At 38.4% G+C, this 25,138-nt stretch overlaps 1 protein-coding gene across 1 annotated transcript in view; it reads right to left on the bottom strand.

Annotated features, from left to right (window-relative positions):
* Positions 1 to 24,890, bottom strand: part of nlgn2b (neuroligin 2b) — a gene marked incomplete at its 5' end in the record, with an annotated part of 39,196 nt that extends 14,306 nt beyond the window's left edge. The window contains 3 exons of the mRNA XM_079448100.1: positions 6,943 to 7,092; positions 12,596 to 12,649; positions 24,404 to 24,890. Of these exons, the coding sequence (XP_079304226.1) occupies positions 6,943 to 7,092; positions 12,596 to 12,649; positions 24,404 to 24,890 (691 nt within the window). The remainder of the gene's footprint in view (positions 1 to 6,942; positions 7,093 to 12,595; positions 12,650 to 24,403) is intronic.
* Positions 24,891 to 25,138: the final 248 nt, after the last annotated feature.

Here is a 25,138-nt window from a genome sequence, read left to right as displayed (position 1 = left end):
ACAGCACATTCTTCCCCAGAGTTCATTAATTAGTTAATGAGTTAATTAGTTAGAGCAGATGGCTGTGGTACTGTACACATATTAGACACTCAGAGGGGCAGCTGGGCGAAGGCAGAGATGGAAGGTGAGTGAGGCTCAGAGATGTGGAAAATGCACACGTTCACAGAAAGAGAGGACCACAGCGTGAGCACGGCTAATGTGACGAGATTGATGCGGTACACGTTGCACATGAGTGCACTCACAGCTCACCCGGGCCCTTTTCCCAGAATATGAGAAATTTCAGCAGATGAATATACAGTAAATATCAATAGGGAATTCCAGTAGCTGCTCCAGGATAACACAGCATGCAAATGTTGGTCTAGGATCAGTTTAAAACTTTAGGAACACCATACTAATATTGTGTTTGACCCCCTTTTGCTTTTAGAACTGCCTTAATTCTACGTGGCATTGATTCAACAAGATGCTGAAAGAATTCTTTAGAAATGTTGGCCCATATTGATAGGATAGCATCTTGCAGTTGGTGGAGATTTGTTCGATGGACATCCAGGACACAAAGCTCCCGCTCCACCACATCCCAAAGATGCTCTATTGGGTTGAGATCTGGTGACTGTGGGGGCCGTTTTAGTACAGTGAACTCATTGTCATGTTCAAGAAACCAATTTGAAATGATTCGAGCTTTGTGACATGGTCCATTATTCTGCTGGAAGTAGCCATCAGAGGATGGGTACATGGTGGTCATAAAAGGATGGACATGGTCAGAAACAATGCTCAGGTAGGCCGTGGCATTTAAACGATGCCCAATTGGCACTAAGGGGCCTAAACTGTGCCAAGAAAACATCCCCCGCAACATTACACCACCACCACCAGCCTGCACAGTGGTAACAAGGCATGATGGATCCATGTTCTCATTCTGTTTACTCCAAATTCTGACTCTACCATCTGAATGTCTCAACAGAAATCAAGACTCATCAGATCAGGCAACACTTTTCCAGTCTTCAAATGTCCAATTTTGGTGAGCTCGTGCAAATTGTAGCCTCTTTTTCCTATTTGTTGTGGAGATGAGTGGTACCGGGTGGGGTCTTTTGCTGTTGTAGCCCATCCGCCTCAAGGTTGTGCGTGTTGTGGCTTCACAAATGCTTTGCTGCATACCTCGGTTGTAACGAGTGTATATTTCAGTCAAAGTTGCTCTTCTATCAGCTTGAATCAGTCGGCCCATTCTCCTCTGACCTCTAGCATCAACAAGGCATTTTCGCCCACAGGACTGCTGCATACATGTTTTTCCCTTTTCACACCATTCTTTGTAAACCCTAGAAATGGTTGTGCGTTGAGATTGTGAAATACTCAGACTGGCCCGTCTGGCACCAACAACCATGCCACGCTCAAAATTGCTTAAATCACATTTCTTTCCCATTCTGACATTCAGTTTGGAGTTCAGGAGATTGTCTTGACCATGACCACACCCCTAAATGCATTGAAGCAACTGCCATGTGATTGGTTGATTATATAATTGCATTAATGAGAAACTGAACAGGTGTTCCTAATAATCCTTTAGGTGGGTGTATATATAAATATATATATATATATATATATATTTAACGTATATGAAGAGTTTTTATTGTATTAGTTGGCTGTATTTTTGGAGTTACCCACTGCAGTTTGATTGATATTATTTGGAATTCACAATAAAAATTTCTTTTTTAAAACAATGTTTGGAGAAATCTTATTTTGGAACCAAACTCTTCACATATATATAATACAAAATAATAATACACAAAAAAATTATTTTACAGGAAAGAAAAAAGACTTATGTTACTGATTTGATGTAATTTGTAAATGGATTACAGTGCTATAGATTACAAATACAATATATTTATTTCAATATATTTATATAAGAAGAGTTTATAATTTAAAACTCATCTTTAAGCATTAAAATAGCACATGAAAAAGTTTTAACTTAAGGTGTAAATTATTTCTTCATGCCTTAAAATGACTTGAATGTACACTCTTGCTAAATATATGCAAACTAGTCACCGCCTCTATTCAATCACGTGAGCTAGGACCATTGATTATAGGTAGACGCCTCTTTTGATGTGTGAACAGCACATGCTCGTGTTGCAGAAGCAGAGCTAAACAGCAGCGATCGCTTTAGTGCAGAGTCTATGGGCCGTTAATGCAATATCGCTCGAGTAGGAGTTTGATAGTGCTCTTATATTAGTATGGCTGTGCTAGGCCAGAGGCATGAGGCCGCAGACAATCACAGCCGCTGATATAAGAGCACTATCACACGACTACAAGAGCAATATGTTATTTATAAAAATTTGTGTCAAGTTTAATTTTTTTGATGATTCAGCTTTTGTAAGCGGTGCTTATCATTACTTAATATTCATGACAAAATAAAACACACAAAAACAATGAATTTTTTTCAATGCTTGGTCTGTTTTCTCCGGTAAGTGATCACCTGTGTAAATAACAACAAATAATTCACGAGTGTTTTGTATGGGATATGAATGTTGTACAGCAGACAGTATGATCAGAGACTTTAAGATTATTAGATGGCCGAAAATCTGTTTTTACTCATGAGTAATGAAGTGACACGCCTCAACCTAAAAGACTTCTGAATCCCTGCAGTTGGTTACCTCTCAGCCGATGCAGATATCCATACAGTACATCGCCAACTGACTTCAGATCTACACACTGAGGGGAACACTGTATGTAATCCAGCATGGGTCAAGGCCCAGTGGTGTGGTTGTGCTGTATGCTGCATTATAATTGCTTTGAATGAATTCTCTGCTTCACTGCAGATATAAAAAGGCACTTCTGATGGTTATTTTTAGCTTGTTCACATATATCCCTTCTGTCTCTACACTTTAACTCGTTCTCTCTCACCCCCCCCCTTCTCTGGCCATTCTCCCTTTTATCTCTCTGGGTTCTCTCTCTCTCTTTAAAGTTGCAGAGGCATATAGCTCAAACAGTACTGGCTGGTGTGTGTGACTAAGGCAGCTGGATAAAGGGTCCGGTTTTGTGCTAAACCTGCTTTTCTGATGCAGAACACCGTTCTGTCTTTTACGCTTCCTTTGTGCATTTTTTGCTTGTTTGAAAAGGCTTCATCCAATCATCCAATGGAGCTGGAATGGCAAGACACAAACACGTAATCATCTTTACTGCTGTGAAAAAACTCTTTAAAGCAGAATAGACAGAAAGAGAGGGAGACAGATAATGCACCAAAAGGTTGCCCTTATTCATCTGTGCATCAAAATACCTCAACCGTGTTACCAAACGTCCGTTCTCTGCAATGTGTGTGTATGCATGTGCATGTTTTGATGGTTATGCCATATAAAATAAAAAACATGGGCTTTGTATGTAATTTAATACTGGCTTAATGTATACTTCCAGAAGTAAGCGTGTGAAGCTGTAGCCTTTAATCCATGATAAACATCTTAAACAACTGTTTCTACATTGTGACCTCATCATGTTGTATGGTAAATAACATATAACCAGTGCATTTTGTGTGAAACATTTGCTTATTGTGCATTACAGTATACTGTTGAATTGGTAACTGTACGTTTAGACTACCGCCGTCGAGAGCGTAAATAATGGCTCTGGCCGCCCTGCCAACAACACTCTGGAAAGAGTCTTGGGTGCTGACGGTCTGACGTAGATCGAAATCTTATCTTATTTAAAGGGGCCGCAAAGTAAACAAGCTTGTTGATCTTGTGCAGACTGACCACAAGAAATCAGTAACACTGCTTGCATGCTCTGGTGCTAAAGTTAGCATGAAACTCCCGCTTATTTACAGAAAATGTATAACGTTCATGCACATCATCAACATTTTTTTTTTTTATTTATGTCCCTGTTCGCAGACACAGTATATGATTTGGAAACCCGCCACAGCAATAATCAACCTCTCCTCCATTTTGCATTGGAACTAATGTGGTCCGAACCAAAGTTTACAGGGCTTCGTTCTCTGGAATCCTCTCAAGCAGTGGACTTCTACGTTCCGATTGGTTGCCACCGACCGCGTCATAGCTCATTACCATAAAGTTGACCTGAATTTAACTATCCTTGACGCCCTCAACGACCAAGACACGCTGTGCCGCTACTCGCCGCCGGCCCACATTGAAAATGTATGACTTCCGGCCACTTTGACGCTCTCGGTGGCGGCGGTCTGAACGGAAAGTAAACGTAGTATGTTATTACAAACATACTCATATAGCATATACAGCCTTGGAAAAAATTATTATATTTTATATTTTTAGTTTTTCTGAATTTACTATTTATAGCTATGTGTTTAGGTAAAATTATCATTTTTGTTTTATTCTGTGAACTAATAACAATATTTCTTCCAAATTTTAAATACAAATATTATTTCTATTTGTATTTATTAGCTGAAAATTTAAACTGGAGAACTGGTGAAAATAACAGAAAATATGCTCAGACCACAAATGCTGCAAAGAAAACAAGTTAATATTCACTTTTAAGCAATACAACAGTTATATTTCTACATGCATTAAGGAAAATTCTAATAATATATTTTTTCCATGTGTCCTGTCATGCTGTCCGTCTTACACATTGCTGTTGGATGACTTTGTCACTCCTGATGTTTGATTTTGTTGAAATTTAACAGACACTGGGCTGGAAAGACCACAATATATCTAGAAATGCTGATTAAATGAAAATGTGGAATGGTCTCGGCTGTATATATTTTCCTTTGTTTGCCAATATGTAAAGTCCTGAAAACTTTATCTCAAAATGCAGTGCAGAAGATATATTTGACGTTTTTTATGGTCTTGACTCATTTTTAATAGACTGCCAAGAGTTAAAACATCTTTATACATAACTTGATTACATTTGGCAAACACATTCATCCAAAGCAACTTACAGTGCATTCAGGCTTCACATTTATCCATGTGAGCGTTCTCCAAGGAACAAAACTCATGACCTTGGCATTACTTACACATCAAAATTGCAACATTTCTGAATTCAACCAATGTGAAAGATATACATTTTAATAACGTGTGAAAATCAAGCCCATGACCTTGGCGTAGCTAAAGTAAAGCTTTGATCATGAATTAAACTCAAAACTCTTGATATGGGAACAATAAAGAAGCTTCTAACTAGTACTGAGTAACATACTGAGAACCCACACAGCCCAAAACTTCCCCACAACCGCGATCTGCTGAGATCTGCTGAGATCGTTTTAACTTCACAGGGCAATGTTTCATTTACCTCCAATCTGTTTAGATATTCAATCTGTCATTCTCAAAGGTCAAATGTATCATTTTCTGGAGGATCTATTAACAGAAATGCATTATAATATACATAACTCTTCTGAGGTGTACAAAAGCCATTACATAATGAAGCGTTACATTTTTATCACCTTAGAATGAGCTATTTAGATCTGCATACACTGCGGGTCCCATTACATGTGTTATTTATAAAGCAGCCCTTAACGGACAAACTGCTCTACAGAGCGCGTTTCGTAAATAAATGATCTACGTCGGCAAAGAAACGAAAACACGTCGACATCTGACAGCCGATCGAAAAAGGGAGGGGGGGGGGGTGGAGGGAATCTCACCAATAGATGCCACTAAATTTCATACACTGCATCTTTAAAGGTAAACTCGCCCTGGTCTCGTGCATTAGCTCAGAATGCAACAAAGTCCATCAATGTGCGGAAATGCCCGGAACCCAGTTTTCTTCCCCCATGCGTGAAAAACTTCCATGTCACACTTACAACGAGCTTAAAACGTAAGCGTCAAATAATCGTGCTTTAATGTCATTACCAACAGCTTGGAAATGTAGCCATTATTGGGTCTTTCTCCAGTTTAGAGCCACTGAAAGCGAGAAGGCTTTTACTTCTTCCAGATTAGGTTATTGTAATTCTTATATCCACGTCAAAATCACTTTTCAATATCCTTGAGTTGACGTACAGCGTAACCATACTTCTAGAGTTTCGGCTATGTCTGCTTCCTGATTGAATTATTGTAATTCTTCAATCCTAGATGGGTCACTTTCTAATGTGTTAAAGTTGAAATAGAGTGGAACACCACAGTTAGTGGTGTAATGACTGTAAAATACTCTCAAAATGCAGAGAGCACAATATTCTTTTAAAATTTCAGTGATGATTTCATATACTTTGTATAATAGATTTTAAAATTCAATAACCCAGCTTTATATCATCATACAGCCATTACAGTTATGTTTTTCTACACAATCTCATCAGGTTCCCAGACCGGACTGTGTAGTGTGGAGAGTGAGCACCATGGTCCTGTGAATTTTTACAGCAACCCTGTTCTCACACAACCAGTCTTACTTAGCAATTCAAAATCAAGACGCAAAAGCAAAGTGTTTACTGCAAATTAACTGCTTAAATGCCTAAATTAAAATTTTATTATCTTAAATATTCTAAATGTCTGAAAATGTTGACATTTAAATAGACGATTTCAGAAGGAATAATTTACCGAACCTATCTTCTGATTATTAACTGCATTAACTCGTATACTGCACCGTAACTTTAATACTGTATTCTTATACTGTATTTTAATACATATTGTATTCTCTCAAATTGTATTCTGTATTTATTCTAACTGTATATCCTGCACTTGCTAACTGCACTTCTGGTTAGACCTAAACTACATTTCGTTACACTGTACTTGTATATGTGTAATGACAATAAAGTTGAATCTAATCTAATCTAATCTGAAGCCATATGATAGCTCTCAAATCGTATTAATGCTTCACGAGTCATGCATAATTTCATATAAAGAGGCACCATGCCAGTGCCACGTGTCACATGCAAGAACTGAGGACTTTTAAATTCACTGACATCAAACCAGGTGCAGCTTAGCTTGCCACATCACAGCAAATATTGCAAACTTTAGTTTTTATCATTTTTGAGCTTGACAAAACACAATCGAAGACTTGCTATGATGTCATACTTACCCAGAACTCCCAACCTGTAGTTCAGAGTGACGACAATCACGTTTCCATAAGCGGCAAGAACACTGGCATCAAACATGTTTCCTGTTCCCTCCATGTATGAGCCTCCGTGGATAAACATCATCACAGGCTTCTTTCGGCGATCTCTAATATCTGTGTGAAGAATCATTGGAAACAAAACAATCAAATAACACAAAGATAACATATACTTTACAGTAATAAAACATCAGGCCTTGTATCGATGATGTCGGACGGAAACATGGTATCTCCATTTTACATAAATCGTTACTATTGATCATGACTATCGATTAGTATTTTACATAATCATTACTATTGTTTATATGAAGGTCAACCTTCATGTTTGTCTGTGGGTTTTGCAAATATTCAACCAATGAAAAGGTTTAAAAAGTGCTTGTCAAGTTTGAAAACACAGTATTTAGATGTTTAAATTAACATACAATGTAAAATCCAATGTTTTTAGCATTTCCTGAAAATAAATGCATTTGGAGATCCAAGGTTTCCAACAGCAATGTTAATTCGCTTTGTGTGTAAGAGCAACTGTATGTATACACTATATAAACAAATATTTTAAAATATATATGGAACGTATATAAAATTAAAGATATATGATACTTTGTTAACGGTTGAAAATAAACTTTATTGAAAATAAAGACAGAATTCTGTTATCATCTTCTAACCCTTTTGTCATTTCAAACCTGCATGACTTGCTTTCTTCTGCAGAAAACAAAAGAACATAGTTTGAAGAATGTTGTTAACTGGCACCCATTTACTTGCACTGGTTTTGTCTCTGTACAAGTCAATGGGGACCAACGCGGTTTACCATCTTTCTTCAAAATATCTTCTTTTGTGTTCTGTGGAAGAAACAAAGTCATACAAGTTTTAATCGCGGGTGAATATAAGAGGGTGACGCCCTCAATAATAAGAGGGTGAATAAACGATGACAGAACTTTCTTTTTCGAGTGAACTATCCCTTTAAAGGCATGAATACACAATAACCTGTTATTGATTTGCCTTTTCTAAATAAATATATTGATGTATCATCTGCCACTAGAGGCAATGCAGTAGGACATTCGGGAATTGGCATTCTGTGCATGTATACTATAAACAATATGCTATTTCAAACATCAGTGTTTCCACCTTTATTCCTCCCCTCAAACTCTGAAATCGCTTGGCACTGTCTGTCCAGATTGGCTCATCATTTCTGTACTCTGCTGGCACGGTCTGTCTGTTTATCCGCTAAAACTCTGTTCTGATACTGTGTTGCATCTCTGCATCCAGGCTGTGCACTGTAGTTTACTTTCATGGTCACTTTCATTTTTAGCATCTGCAACATCTCACTTTCGGACTCCCTCCGGGTACAGAACTGTTGTTTTTCACATTGCGCAGTAACTTTTAATGTTACATTCTCTGTCCTTCGACCTCCCCTGCTCCCAAGATTGGTATACTCTGTCTCTTTTATAGTCACATTTATCTGTATGGTTTGGTGGTTCAGATTGTCCCTCCTAGCTCTCTCACTTTCAGTATGTGTATGTGTCTTAGCTGCACATTCTCATGCACATATACATATGTTTTTAGAGCCGTGTATGTGTGTGGACGTATGTGAGTGCATGCGAGTGTGAAGGCAGTCAGAGATGTCCAGTTAGCCAGTCATTCTGTGGTGTTCAAGCACTGTAGATAATTCATATGAAAACCAGACCATGCAGAAACATAAATAACTACCACGACATCTGTTTACCCCGAGAGAGGGGAGGGGGTGAGAGAAAATAAAAGGAGAGTGAGAGAGAGAGAGAGAGAGAGAGAGAGAGAGAGAGAGAGAGATCGGCAGAGTGTCATAAGGAAACAGACAGGAAAGATGGAGATGTGAAAAGGAAATGACACACAAAAGAGAATAAAATACAAGTTATACAGACCAAGGTCCTTTCACGGACACACAAAATAATGTGGAATCACACACACTTGCTCTTCTCACACACACACACAGAGGCAGCTGTGATGCTGAGTCGCTATGGAAACTGCCTCATCTCTCTCTCTCTCCGTCTAATAGAAGCTCACCAGCACTGACTCACTCATGCCTGTTGCCACGGAAACAAATTCTACGCACGTATTTGCACGCCTGCCTGCATCACCACCTGAATCTCGGGTTACAAATGCATTACAGCGACTGCACAATCTCTCTCTTACACACTTTCTCTTCTTAGTCTTTGCATACACACACACACCAAGATCTTTTAGGAACACACATTTTTGACAAACACAATACAATTAACACAAACAAAACTACGACATCATCAGTTAAACATTTATGTGCAATCACTCAAAAACACACGGATTAGACTAACAATTGCATTTTCTTGTTTTGTGTTGTTTCACAACCTTGATGTAGAGTAGTTTAATGTTGTAGGAGTCTATCTTCACCACTAAAGCAATGAATCCTCTGATCTGGCCGATCACGATTTTAGTAAGATTGGACTGCATGGGTCAATGGATCAGCTCTCAAGAAATGTTTATCAGGATGGAATTATATTTGTACCATATTGAATGTTATTGTATGAAATAGGACATACTGTTTCACCAATGACATCTCTTTAATATCTCAGATCATAAGGAGAGCAAATGAAAATTTGCTTGTGTGCATGTCCTGTTTTTTATTATTTCTCCTTAGAAAAAGTTCCCAGTAATATCTTACGTTTTATATGAGATTGAAAAGTTATACACTGTGCACAGATTTACCAAAATACTGTACTTAAACATTTCTCATCCGATTTTTCCAAGATCATAATGTGTTGCAGCGTTTGCATAACTTTTTATAGCTCTCTCTTTGACGGTAAGACAGCTGCAGTCTCATTTGCTTTATTTTAATTTCTCAGACGTTTCTGCGAAAGGGCAACACTTAGCAACACAATATTCCTCTGAGTGGGTTTGATCCTACGTGCTCATCGGCAAAACACTCATTCCATTTAAAAAATATAGATGACATTAATAATATGCATGACATATATTCAAACATCAAATGAACATCTCACCTAACAGTGTATCATTTATTATTTACTTACTCTCATGTCATTCTAAACTTATATACAACCGTAGAAAAATTAAGAGAACATTTTCTAAATTAAGTAATTTTCCGTTTTTCTGAATTTAAATTTATAGGTATATGTTTATGGTGAAATTATCATTTTTGCTTTATTCTGTAATCTATTTACAATTTTTCTACTAAATTTCAAATAAATGAAATACAAATATTGTTCGTATATGCATTTATTTGCATTAAATAAAAACTGAAGAAACAGATCAAAATAACAGAAAATAGTATTTTTTCAGACCTCAAATACTGCAAAGAAACAAGTTCATATTCACTTTTAAGCAATACAACAGTAATATTTGTTCAAAATTTTTTATTTATCTGATAACCTCGATTTTTCACAGTCTTCATGTGTCCTGTCATGCTGTCAGTCTTTCGCATTGCTGTTGGATGACTTTATGTCACTCCTGAGGTTTGATTAGGTTGAAATTCAACAGACACTGGACTGGAAGGACCACAATACATCTAAAAAAGGCAGATTCAATAAAAATGTTCTACAGAAGACTTTCTTTTTCGAATATAGATTCGCAATGAAGAAAGGTTTGGTAAACCACGGTTTATATTTTCAGGTAACCTGAAAATTTTTATATCTAACAGTAGAATCAGATGCTGTATAAACAGATTTGTCTGAAAACTGCAGCATTGAGACGTTTTCGGTATGCGGTGCATTGAAAAAGTGAACAGAGAATCCACAAACACTTTAAATGGGACAACCCTTCTTAGGAATCTGTGTGTGTGTGTGTGTGATAGAGAGGCAGCGAAAGAATTGGGGGACACAGGAAGAGTGAGAGAGACCGTACGCAATGTGTCTATGTGCCTCAATATGGGATGAAACGAGCGAACGAGAGAGAGAGAGAGAGAGAGAGAGAGAGAGAGAGAGCACAACACTGAGATCTCTTCAACAGAGGCCTTAGTATCCTATTCGTTTCAAAACATCCTCAAAATACAAGAACGCTATTCTATCTCTCCTTCAAGCCTGCAACTCTCTCGCTATTCCTCTCCAATGTCGCACCTCCCCCTTTCCTTTCTCTCTGATCTCCTGCATCTCCCTCTCACCCTCTCCTCAACTCTTTGCCTTCATCTCTGCCTCTCTCCTTTTTATGCTAGCATTTTTACCCGTGTTTTGCAGAAAATTAGAGGCCCGAAATCAGGACATGTTTCACGAAGGATTCGACCTCTGAGCCATCAAGTCGCAGGCAAACACGCTACATTTTCCGATTAGCCCTCCCTTTTGTTCTCGCCTTCCACCCACACGTCCTCTCCCTCACTCTCAAAGCTCCACGGATCTCATTTTATCATATACTCGTCTTTATCCCAACTGTTTTTTTGTATCAGTCTCCGTCCCCATGCTCCCAAATTGGTGATCTGTGAGCTCTCCTCTCTCTTCCTCTCTTTCATCTCCGCTCTCTGTCATTCTCTTCCTCTCCTCTGTTGCTGCTGTGCGTCCGCTCCTCTCCTTCTTTCCCGTGTTCAGAGACGCAAAATTGGATTAGCTGGCAGTGTCTCTATATAAACCTCTGCAATTAGAAACGCCTGGAATATGAGAGCTCGACACATCGGGCGTGTTAGTTTGAGCCTGCGAGACGCAGAGACATGCATGCATACACACATACAAAAAACACACAACACTTCGTAAACGGTTCTTTGACAGACGCCATAAAAAAATCATATATTTTCAATGATTTCGAGTACGCAGAAATGTATACTGTACATGCATACCAAATAAATCAGATTAGATTAGATGTTTTAAAACTAATCTTAATGAATTGTGTTTTCTCATTATAATCATAAAAATAATCTTTAACAATTTGTTAAATTTGTGTATCTTACATTTACCTCATGCTGCTTTGGAAGAAAGAATAAAACAGGCCTGGTATGGAAATATGGTTCATATAATATACTTTTGTGTTGTTAGTAATTTGATTGTAGTTTATTTTAAATGTTTTGAGTAAAGGTGTTTAGGGAAGATGAGATTAAAACACAGAAAAATAAAAAGATTTTCTCCGCTGAACCTATTTCTGTTATATATATATATAAAATATAGGCATTAATATGCAGGCGATTCAGATATTAAAATGCCAGCTAAGTAATGAAGCTTTGTTTTAACCCAGTTCTCTTCCTAACATCTGAATTCCAATCTCCCCTACTGCATTCTCAGCTGGATGCATGTAGGCCAATGATATTGCCCTAAATCACAGGGGGCTGATGGGATGTGTGGTTTATTGATTATTAGTTAATCCTTTGCCGTTCATCAAGGACACAACAGGAGATTATTCCTTAAATGAAAAATGTTATAATGAAATGATAAAAGAATAATTTGTTTCAAGGGGATATCAAAAATACAGCACAAACACATCAGACATGTATTAGTTAAAGCGTTTGTGGATGTTCGGACATACGTGTGTGTGTGGCAAGTTGAGCTAAAAGCAAAATGCAAAACATACAGGACAAAATAAGCAAGAGTAATGACAGCACATGTTACAACCAACCCCCCTCCCAAAAAAAGAGTCTAAAAAAAGGAGACAAAACCGGAAAAACATGCAAGAAAAATACCTTCGTCTCTCGGCCTGTTCATCGTAGACTCATCGTGTTTTTTTGTGAGCGGACCTGGGGTTAAGACAAAAAGGGGGGGAAAGAGAAAAGACAAAATTCAAAAAGATTTCACTGCGCATAAAATAAAAAGAGCAAAAAATTCCGAAACAGCAAAACAAGAAAAATGACAACCAAGATCATGTGTCCCAATTTAAAAGAAGGATCAAAAACAGCAGCCAAAGCAAGAGAGCGTAACAGACAGACAAACTCAAACAAAAGAGAGTGAGAGAGAGACATAGAAAGAGAGATTGTGATGCTATGGTGTGACACTTGTTACGTCATCAACAAAAAATACTGTCTCATTTATTCGCAGTATGTAAAGGTTTCAACAATCAATGTCCAGCCATCTTGTCTTTGTGCTCAGGAAGAGAAATTGATGAGATGTGCGGAAACAGGGTAGTAAAGCTGTGTTTACTGAAACAGCCCTCGGGAGCCCTATGCTGTTACGTCCTGTGGGACAGTGACTCCCCCTCACATGACAGAAATGCTGAAACGGTGATCCCCTCTACTGCCTTAAAAACGAATGCATGTGTAATTTGCTAAAAAGTATCTGCTGAAGACGTAAATGCAAAGGCATGTGTTTCATCTATTCAAGCTTTAGGACAGTATCAGCAGTTGATGCCATGATTTTGTTCTCATGTAAAAAAATGACAATATGACCTTGACTTTCTGTCAATTTGTACAGAATTTGCCATGGTATTATACCATATACTCAAGCAAAAATACTTTAAGTGTAAATACAGTTACTGGAAAGTCACAGTAAATAATAAGGAATCTCCTTTCCACAATACATTAACATTTATGCATTTGGCAGATGCTTTTATCCAAAGCGACTTACATTGCTTTGTATGTGTATTACATGTGCAATCCTCTGCGATCATACCCGCCATGCTCTAACCACCATATAATACCATGGCTTTCTTTGAATGTGGCTCGAGTATATACATTTATTACCATATTCATTCATCATTATTTGTGTGCACATTAAAGGGATAGTTCACCCAAAAATCACACAAAGAAAGATGTTTGAAAGAATTTAAGCAACTAAGATATCCGGGGCACCATTGACTACGATAGTAGAAATAATTATTGTCTATTTTTTTGTTCTGTTGAACACAAAAGAAGATATTTTTAAGACTTTAGGAAAACAAACAGATCTGGGGCACCTTTCATAACCATTTTAATGTTAGTCAATGGTGCCCCAGAAACCTCAGTTGCTAACATTTTTCTAAATATCTACTTTGTGTTTAACAGAACGGAGAAATGTAAACAGGTTTGGAACAACCAGAGGTTGAGTAATGCATGAGAGAACTTTCCCTTAAAAATGTTTATTTTATGACAAAACCATCCTGTCAGTGGCTCCTTCAGGTCTGGAACTGAGAGCATCCAGTGCACTGAAACACATTAGCATCCATCGCTAACTCAGGTTAAATGCTAAATGTTGTGTGGCGACAGCCATTAATGGGTATTATCAGCGTGACCCCCCCTCACTGGCGGTGGGCCTGTAAGAGACGAGATAGAAATCGTCTCCATTTATTTTCCGTTTATCTGCTACACGGCCTCTCCACGCCGACAGACCACACACACCCTATTTGTCATTGCTGTGCGGGCAATTCCCATTCTGACTAACACTAATACAGTGTATACAACTACATTTTCAGGCAAAACACGCTCATAACACTCAAATGATTAAAACTGAATTCCCTTCCACACAGACACAAATATCATATCACGTTTAAGAAAAAGAACGCACACCTTGTGTCACAAAGCCAGCAATACTGGCAAATAAATACAACTGAATATGTTTTCAGTTGGTTAGGGACTTATAAAGGATGTGAGTTAAGTTGAATTGAGGGAGAATGAAAGTCTGACCATTAGTCCTATTATTTCAAACACTGTAACCACAATCTTAAATACTTTTTCTTATTATTGCACTGTATCGTCCGTGCATGTACCCTTGATGGTATTATTGCAATAAGCTAAAAATACATGTCGGGTTTAATATGATACCTGCTATCTGTCATATTATTTGACTAAAAAGTCTCAGAAAAAGCATATCATTTTAGTAGAGCCTTTCTATGAGAACAATAAAATAGGCAATAAAAGAATATACAGTATTCAATCCCATATGTAAGCTATATTTAATAATGTTTTATGTTTTTAGTAATATACATTTTTAATTTATATTTTAATATTTATTTGCTTTGCTTTTGCTTTTTGTATTTATTTATTTTCTTGCAAAGCTGCTTTGAAAAAATGAATCATTGTAAAATGTGCCATATAAATAAATATAAATAAAATATTATTTGCAGAAAATGAAAACAGGAAAAATAACAGAAAATACGCTGTGTTTTTTTTCAGACCTCACATCTGCAAGTTCATATTCACTTTTAAGCAATACAACAGTAATATTTGTACATATATTTAGGAAAAGTTGAAAAATGAATTGTGTCCTATAACCTTGATTTTTTAGCGCAGTTTTTTGTCTTGACATGCTGTTGGTCTTTCACATGGCTATTTAAAGTCTGTTTCTATTGACAGAAACACATATAGACAGGTAGGTCTGGTATGTGTGTGAATGCGCTTCTCGCATCTTGCTCTGAGCAGACTCTTCTCTCGAGTTGTACTTAAGCCTCGAGACTCGATCAATGCTGACGTGATTTTTAGTTCAATTCACCATCTCAGGTCAGTTCTTCCAGTAAAGGCCGCAGAGCATGAGACGGGTTGATAGCAGCGTGGAGGGAAGGCGTGCATGCGCGCATGTGATTAAGGCCCAGCCACATCAGCACTTTATGGACGCTTGAAAGCATTGGGAGATCAAGCTTTCACGATTTTACTGGTTGCTGCTTCCGTCTATAAGGTCTACAGCCTCCATTAGAGCTCAAGCACTTCCCAGAAACCTAATCCTGCTGCTCTTTGAAGATGATGCACCGGCTTTAAAGAGTACGGCCCGGAAAAGGAAGCCACGGGATAAATGCGTACAACCGGAAAAGTGATAATGAAGACTTAAAATGGAGGAACGATCATTACGTGTGGAGAAGTCGCTCAGTGGTGCCGGTGACAGTCGGAAAGGGCTTCGTGATTGTGGTGGTACACTCAGCCAGAGAGATGGTGGCAGCTTTTGAGTATGTGTGTGCTGAATCGGTTTGTGCAGTAAACACTCTTTCTGAGGTGTGTGAGAGGGATTGTGTGTGTGCGCGTTTGGTAGGTTTTGACAGCGAGGCATGACAGGAAAATCGGAGGTACGCCACCCCAGTGTAACCAGCAGGTTTGTCCTCTCTGACAGGCTTACCGTGTATAGATGTCTTCAGTATGCTCTCTCTCTCTCTACTTTTTTATCTCTCTGTCTCGTTCTTACTGTCTGCAAACAAAGCAGACTTAAAAAACTCTCTATGTCTATATCAATATATATTTTCTAGATTTCTAGACACAGTAGATAGATGGATGGATGGATAGATAGATAATAAGGTAGTGTGGGCGGAGCAACACAATATTAACCAATAATATAGATGTTTCAGCGGCAACAACATAACAAAATGTAGTTGAAATGTAATATACAATACAAATATAAAATAATAAATCACTTTAAATAATAAATCACAAAAAAATCGAATAAATTGTTATGTTATAAACAAACATAGACCGGAAGTTAACTTCGGGCCAGGCGTATACGTCTGATGAAACCATCTATACTGTTATATAATAGAATCAAGTCCCTTTTATCATGCTTACCAATCCTATTCTGTTTAACTTGAAAATGCCACGTTAAATGGGATGCCATTTCATATTTTAAAAGTCGCCAGGCGAGAAGGTAAACGCAGCCTCAGGTGACATGATGTAACGGGCAGTTTTTCAGTGAAATTTCGGGAAGCGACGAATCACCGCTGTAATCGTTTCCGAGAGCTCTGAGTAAATGAGGTCATCTCGCCCGGGCGCACGTGTGTGCGCCGCTCGGTGCCCGTGGGCCGAGCGAGAGGAAGACCGTCCGTATCTCCGTGACATAAACCTTCAGTTACTGCAGCAATCTCCCAGCTGCTCCCGCTCAAACGAGTGTCATCTTTCTCTCGTCCTCTCGCTCTCCTGTCGTGTTCTATCCATCTCTTGTTCTCTGGCACACTATCTGTGTCCCCTGCATCGTGCTGCGCTCTAAAATATAGCTTTTAATAAAGTGTGCGGACGGTAAACGCTTGTTGAACCGGTAATAAAAATATAGGATTCTGGTGGTGAAGGCAGAACTGTGACAGAGGCTAACACAGCCAAACACAGCTGTCTTCCCACACGGAACACAGCTGGAGTTAAAGATGTGTGCGTGTGTTCATGTAGAGATGACACTAATAGACCTTTCGTCGTGTAAGAGGGTCCGCTGTGTTTCAGGGGTGCTTGCTACAATAATCTAAAGTACTTTTTGAAAACAGAGATAGGTAATGAAAGTATTGGTCATGGAATCACTACATGTCTGCATCTATAGAGGGATGTAGATGGTTTCATGGACGCATGCACCTGGCCCAAAGTTAACTTCCAATCTGTGTTTGGTTATAATGTAACAATTTATACCATAGTCTGGTTGAATACTCAAATCTGATTGGCTGGAAGGTTTGCATTGATGCAATTTAAGGCACAAGCATTTCCAGTCAGTTTGATCAATGTTTGAAATTAACTGACAAAAATACTGTACAAGGGACCCTATTGAATATGTTTTTCTCAAAAGTCAAATTTACTTCTTTATTTGTAGAATATTTGTAATAATGTTCTAAGTGCACAAAACAAGGTTATTGTAGGACAATTCGATTTCTTACATTATTGTTAAAACAATTAGGCTGAATACAATTTATTAAAAATCAAACAGAAAGAATTTGTATTTATCTCCTGATTTTGGGGTGATCTGGTTTTCCTTATTCACCCATTAAGAATAGCAGAAATTAAGCTGTTATAAAGTGTTCTGAATTGAAGCCAGCAGTACAAAAACTGTCCAATATCTGCTGAACAGTTACTCCACAGTTTAGGGGTGAGAGAGAGAGAGAAAGAATAAAGTGAGATTTTCCTGCAGGGGTTTGTCATGATCCACAGCGCTGGTTGCAACTCTTGGCACAGTAAGAAACGCATGTGTCTCTCTAAATGATATTATTTGGGTAATGAGGCTTTAGGTGAAAATATACAGTGGGATTCAAACATCTTTAGTTAAAACCTTTGTTTGCACTACCAAATAACATTATCAGCGTAAAGATTTGAGATAAACTTTTAAGAAATAACAAGAATTTAGATTGTTTTATACTTATACCTAATGAAAGCAGGAATTTAACTTGGACTCAAAATCTGATGGTAAATGTTATCACAGTATAATTTAAAAATATGCCGAAAAAGCATCCTGTGTGTTTCCATGGAAAGAATGAAATCTGACCTTTTGTTGACAAGGTCATCGCAACAAGTTTGCTTCTTTGTTAAGAACATGGTTCCTTCATGTCCATGTTTACATTTGATGTCAAATTGGAATGACAGATTTTGATTTATGTTCTGGTCCCCACAGTACACCTTCGATTGGACCTTTATGATGTTTGCGCTGCGATGCAGATGTTTTCTTGATATGAACATAGCAAATGTAATTTTGTCCAGCTGTCGTGCTGTCTGGGGGGTTGTGGTGTAGTTGAACGGTGTCAGTGCTCTAAAACCACCACACACAACATGGCTGTGGCCAAACACATCAATATAACTGGTATCTGATCTGCCCTGGGCCCGGGTTCAAAACGCTGCACTGACTAGACAAATACAAACACATTTGATCCCTCCACCTCTACACAACCACAGATATGTGCATACATGCACACACACATTAAAAAGAGCTGTATTTAGTGAAGCTTTTTGATAACCACATTTTATTGTTCTCCATTTGGTTGGGTTGTCTATATATTGTTGTGAAGTAAGATGTGTTTAGCTGGTCTGAACAGCTGTGCTGTTGTGACACTGTGTTTGTAGGAGAACAGCATGTGAAGAGTTCAAAGTTCATCGCAGTGGTGATTCGATCTGATCCACAGCTATCATAACATTCAAATGGCATTAAAGAGACCAAATCAAAACTGGAGTTTTGTTGCTTTTAGTCTACAGCATGTCTACCTGCTTCTTTATCGTCTATTTACTGTAATAAGGGGTACAAGATTATTCATTATTAGTGACACACAAAACTTATTGATGACTCATCCTGCACTGATACAGTTCTCGTCCAATCAAATGCTGGCTAGAATAACGGAGGCAATTTACCAACCATGCTAGGAAAATCTTGGTACTGGCTATCAAGAAAGAAATGGACGAGCCCTTAAATATGTACCGCCCTAATTTCCTGTTTTATTAGGAAATGAAATTACACTTATGAGGTTGTTTCTTGTGGTACCTAATGTACATTTTTAAATGACAACTTTTTTCTCAGCGGAGGCTTTTTCATAGACTTAATGGAGTGCTCAGTTCTCATTTATCAACTTCGTCTCTTCTATAGACAGTTTCTTTATAAAAGTTATTCCAGAATAATTTTCCTTTATAAAATTCCAGAAACATAAACAAAAATAGAAACTAATGACATAATTGTTGACAGCCAATACAACTCAAATCAACACAAAAAAAATATAGACAACCTAACTTTGATTTTAGTGCAGTGGAAAATGTTAGCTCCGTTTGAAACATTATTGAGATCTCCTCTATAACAGAAGACATATGTAAGATGCAGGGGACTAATGCAAAAGTCTCCATTTCTTTGCTTTCAATTTTAATATAATAGGATATTATTTTTGTGTTTTTAAACAACCCATTATTCAGAAATGTATATGTTGCAATGGATATTTTAAAACTGAAACTTAAAATGTAAAACCAATTTCTAGACATTATTGTAGAAAAATGTAGATCTGAATGCCGTTTTTATGCGATTGTCGATTTGCTTTACTTGCTTATTTATTTGGATACACGTGTTGGATATTTTATGAATTCTAAGGTCATGTTAATGAAAAAATCTTCTTTACAGTAACATTACAGAGTCCTGAATGGTGATGAGGGCCGGTGAGGATCATGATCCGCGTGTGTGCATTTGATGCGCAGGTCATCAATCAGCAACAGCATTGATTTAATATTGATCAGCGTGGGCTATAATTCAGCAGCTCTATCATGCAGGCTTATCATCAGATCCAAATCCACAGTAACCTCTCCTTTCACATACTAAATAGAGCACATCTTACATACAGTATTACAGAGCCCGTGTCAATGAGAAGCTTTATGCACGAAGAGCATTGTTATGCACATACAAACGTACACGCTCTCTATTTCTCTCTCTCGCTCCCCCGCAGAAAAATCCTGTTCCAATTTTCACCTGATCAAGAGCTGCTCGGATCGCAGAAATAGCAGTGTTTGTTTGAGGTTTGTTCTCGCATAAAAAGCAGTTCACACCGTATTTCGTCTGCAGCGTCAATCAACTGGTTATTTATTTATTCATGTTTGTAGACGGCTCTCCCCTTTCCCTCAACGCTACCAGGCAAATCTACATTTATACAAAGCTGTGCAGTTTCAAATGACTATTGAACTGTTACCATCCTTCTGTTTTTCTGAGCAACGTATTGATTGTATTAAAAGGATTTTTTATGTGGAGCACAGCCTTGAATGAAGAGAACGCTATTCTCCAATCTCCTGGACGGAATACAGGTGAAATCAAATTTCCCTGTGACGTTGCCCCACCTTTGCCTCTGAATGGATCATAGACGAACATCAAGGTTATTCAAAGTCAAATGGCCACATGGGAAAGCCAGCTAACCCAATTCAGACTTCCTTTTTGCAAAAAACACATTTGCATATGATGACGGAAACACCAATGCTCACAGCATCAAAAGAACCATTTAGGTAAGTTTACATTTTACACTGTATAAATAAAAGACTGCATTAAATCCACGTGAAATTTGTCTTTTTCTATTAGCTTTGAAGCCATCTGTATGCTAGGGTACTGCATAAAATAAATGGACCAAAATACTGATGACTCATGTTGCACTATACAGATTTTTGTAGTATCAAATGGTATCTAGGATGAGAATGTGCTGGCACATGGCAAGCAATAAAATCATGGTTCATGGCTGTGACGCTAGTAAAGCCTGTTAGCTGATTTTTTTACAGTTTTGTCCAGTTCACCCCCCAAAAATATATTCACCCTCATGACGATCAAAACTTGTATAACTGTTCTTCTGCAGAACACATGTGTATTTTGAGAAATGTGTGGTTTTGTGTCCATTCAGTGCAGGTCACTAGGGGCAATGTGGTTTGGTTACCAAAAAAAATTTGGTCTGCAGTAGAGAGAAAGCCATACAGGTTTGGAATGACTTGAAATGGAGACAATTATTTACATTTTTGTGTACATACTGTGCTAAACCATTTACAATCACTTCAAAATAACATGACATGGCTAAACTCACATGGGCTGATTTGTTAAATTTAGCAACTTTTCATGCATAGACAGACTGAGAACCTTTATGTACCAATAAAAGAGCTAATCAGAAGTGCAATTGATGCTTGTCAATGGAAACCTCTCTGATTAGCTTCAATAACTTGAAGAAAGAGCGAGTGAGAGAGAGACAGATAAGATAAGATAATTACAGTTTCTTCCAATCCTTCGGCTGCGAGCCACATTTACACGTCCACAAACGTGTCCAGACGTCCCACGCTAAACACCCACCAAATGGCGGACTGAATTGTGATAAAGGAGCCAGATCCATTAAATCCCTCCCAAACCTGTGAATGATTTTCATCGTTGCCATTGTGTTGGAATCCCCATCAGTGAGTGTGTGCTGGACGATGCTCCGATAAGACTTCCCGGCATGGCAGCGCCACTTGGCACTGGAAGCGATGAGCAGGAAAGCGTGTACACCTCCACAACGCTATTACTTATGCCTGTGGAGGCATTGTTAAATTGGGTTGTTGTGAACAAATGGGATTTGTCCATGTTTTTTGTTCTTTGGGCCAGTCTTTAAATCGCAAAGGCGGAACAGAAGTCGAATCTAAAACGGCATGGCACGAAAAATGTATGTTTACACACTTGTAATGTCGCAGCTGCAATGTATTTACACAGGAATAAAACAAATCTGGAGATAGATCTGATAGAATTCCTATCCATCTAAATGGAAGTTGCTCAATCAGATGTACACGATCTGCTTGCCATTAGTTTAGTTTAGTTTAGCCAAAAGTGAAAGTTATGTTATCGTTATCCTTTTCTCTGTTTTTCCTAGACAGCAATGCAATTTAAAAACACATTTTGCTTCTACTGTACATCTTGGATTTTTCAACTTAAAAAAGTCAAGTAATCCAATATGTTTCTCCACCACAGTTTAAAAGAGAACTTTTACCCGGACCAAAAGTTTTCCAAAATTTTAATACAAACATTACACAAGAAACTCTTTAGGATGATCTGTACTATTCTATCTGCCTTTACTGCTTCAACAATTGTCTCATTTGCTTTTGCTTTTTTTTCTTCTGAGGAAGTTTAAAATAACCACCAGAGACAAAGTTGATGAAGCATAACTCTTGTTCTGCTCAGTTGTGCTGAGTGCTAAGCAATAACTGTTTCCTCTGGGGACAAAAACACCAATGGATGTATCATCCCACTTTAATCTATAGCACTTAGTCAATATATATCTACAAATTAAGGAAGACTGATTTATTATCTCACTGTAATGGACAAACAGACACATTAACACACAGAAAAAGTACACTGAGTCACTACAACGCAAATGTGCTATTAGTATTAGGAGGCCTACTGTGTATATGCTTTCATCATTAAAGAGCTCTCATCTCTGGAACAAACACACTCGCACACATTGCCTGCCGTACTCCCCTGACTATGACAAGCCATTCTGAGAGCTGGCACAGTGAGACATTACCCAGCAGTCTCTGCACAGCCCATTTACAAACTGCGGTGAGGCCCATTTATCAGAGACTTTAGCACATGCTCAGATCGTTGCCTGTGTAGTTTCAATAACAATCACTGACTGGGGCATGTTCCATATTTCTTAGACTCAATACAGTCTTTAGCTTGTTCACTTTCAATGTTGGCGATGGTTTTGTATGTACTAAATGGAATGGATATGTAATATACCCCCATAAGAAAGGTGAAAATCATTTAATATATCTTATAATTTTACAATATTTCAATAATTTCCCTTATACATTAATGAGATGAAAGGGAGAGCAAATGGAAAAGTCTAAAAGGGATAGTTTATTAGCAAATCAATATTTCCCCATGTTTTACTCACCTTCAAGGCATCCTAACTGGATATGGTTTTCTCCTTGAAGAATAATGCAGTCGGAGTTATAATACCACGTATCATTTTACTTTCAAGGTGTTCAAAGAACTGCTCGACATGGCTCCGTAGTCTTAACAAAGGTCTTCTGAAGCGAATCGATGCGTTTGTTTATATCCATCATTTCTCAAATGCACATGAACCAGAGGCTTGTTTTTCCGGCAAATGCACGTGAACCAGAGGCTTGTTTTTTTGCAAATGACGGTGACGAAAGCTCCCGTCAGAGTAGACGCTATCCTATTGGAACAAAACTAAAAATGCAACGTTCGTAACTGAAACTTACAACACGCCTGTGTCATCTCTCGGAGCCGTGTCAAGCAGTTCTTTGATCGATGGATGCACTTTTTGTAGCTTCAAAAAGTCAACACCCATTCACTCACATTCTACCGATTGGAAGTAAAATGATACGTGGCATTCTTCTTCAAGAAGAAAAACATATTCAGTTAGGATGCCTTGAGGGTGAGTAAAACATGGGGAAATATGGATTTGGTAGTAAAGTGTCCCTTTAACCCTCTGGACTTCCTTATTGAGGATTTGCACTTGGACAAAATGAACTGAACACCTAAAGCGTTTATTCTTTCTGTGAAATCAATGCAATATCTTTTTTATTAATATAAATTATTATAAAAATATATATTTTTTCAAGAATAAAAAAAGCATATTATAGTTTCGTACCATTTTGATCAGACATATCCTATGGTGGTCATTTTTGACCAAGGTCAGCAAATGTGACTATTTTTCAGGAACATTTATCCTTTTCGAATAATGTCGAAAAAAATAGCCAGTATCATAAAAGTCACCAAAATTTAAAAAAAAACTGAAGAAGACCAGACGGTCAGATACTTCTCATTAGAAAAAGATCCCAAAATCTAAAAAATAATACATCTCAACAATGCAAGAAACTGAGGTCAGATTTCCCAAATCTGTAATCAAAAGTCAATGATATTGAAGATTTTCCAGGTTATTTTAGGATCAAATCTACAGTTATTTACAGCTATACTGTATTCATTCTGTGTCTATTCAATTTCAGGAAAAACATATGAAATAAGATTGAAGCACAAATCTCCTGAACTAGGAAAGAGCAACCGCTGAGCAATAAAGTTTTCTTCAGGTCAACAGATTAACTTCTTTTTTTCGAAAATTAAAAACAGAGGGATCCCAAAGGCAAAATGGAGAACAGGTTATAAAAGAAAAGCACCTTATTAGAGGGAAATAGTTGTAGTATGAATTCTCCTCATAAGTTAAGCTCTATAAACATGTCTGTATCCCCAACTGCTACAGTTAACCCTGCAAAATCACGCAAGATAGATACAGATGATCCATTTCCCTGTAGTAGCCCGGTTTAGGATGAGGAAGTCAATGTATGTCTTTGTGTGGTTAAAAATATGTTCAAAGTGAGTAATGATGAACATGAACAAAACAAAGAAGAATCTATGTTTCTCGATGTTAAACTCACCATCCTCTGTGGGAACGTAGACATTGAGATAAAGACAGTCTTCGCTCTGGTTCTGCACGTATGCTGCCGCTGCGTCCAGGTTGTCGGTGAACCACACAGGAAGCATGATCTCAGGCAACACTCCGTGGATATTCTGGGGGCATACTGGTGCAAACTGGGTAGCGTTACGGATGTCCTGCCAGGAGCCTGGTGCCTCCGGGGGCTGGAATCGCCTTTCGCCTACTGGCGGGGTGGCGTAGGGAACGCTCAAGTACTGCTCGACCGGCCCTAGAATCTCGTTGTTTAACTCTTTGCGTATCCCCCGAAGCTTCCCGTAGGCTGTGGTGACCATGGGGTGCTTGGCAGCGGTGAGGTCTGCCCGCTGGCAGGAGGAGAGCGTCAGGCGAAGCGCCAATCCCAACAGCCACACCAAACAAGTGTCAGATATGCGGCGCGGGCAGGAGCGGCCTGAGTCCCGCCGCGATCGTGCCACGCCCACCAATGACATAATTCGAGTGGGGTGAGTGATAGGGGATGAAAAACCAAGCGTGAGACTTTATAAGTCGCAACGTTGGGATACAGTAAGGAGGCGTAAGGGGTTTGAAGAAGAGAGGAGTGTCTCCTCAGTGGAGCAAACAAGAGGCCTGCTGACCCAGAAAGCCGAAGAACTTCATGCTGACGTTACCTCAACATGCGTTCTGTTGCGATCCGTTTCTTAGTTTCCTGCGGAGAGACAGAGAGAGACACACAAGAAGA

The sequence above is a fragment of the Barbatula barbatula genome (genome assembly GCF_947034865.1).
Source record: "Barbatula barbatula genome assembly, chromosome: 24".
NCBI lineage: Eukaryota > Metazoa > Chordata > Actinopteri > Cypriniformes > Nemacheilidae > Barbatula > Barbatula barbatula.
Note: the sequence above shows the minus strand (reverse complement) of the source record. Positions and strands in the feature narration are given on the sequence as shown.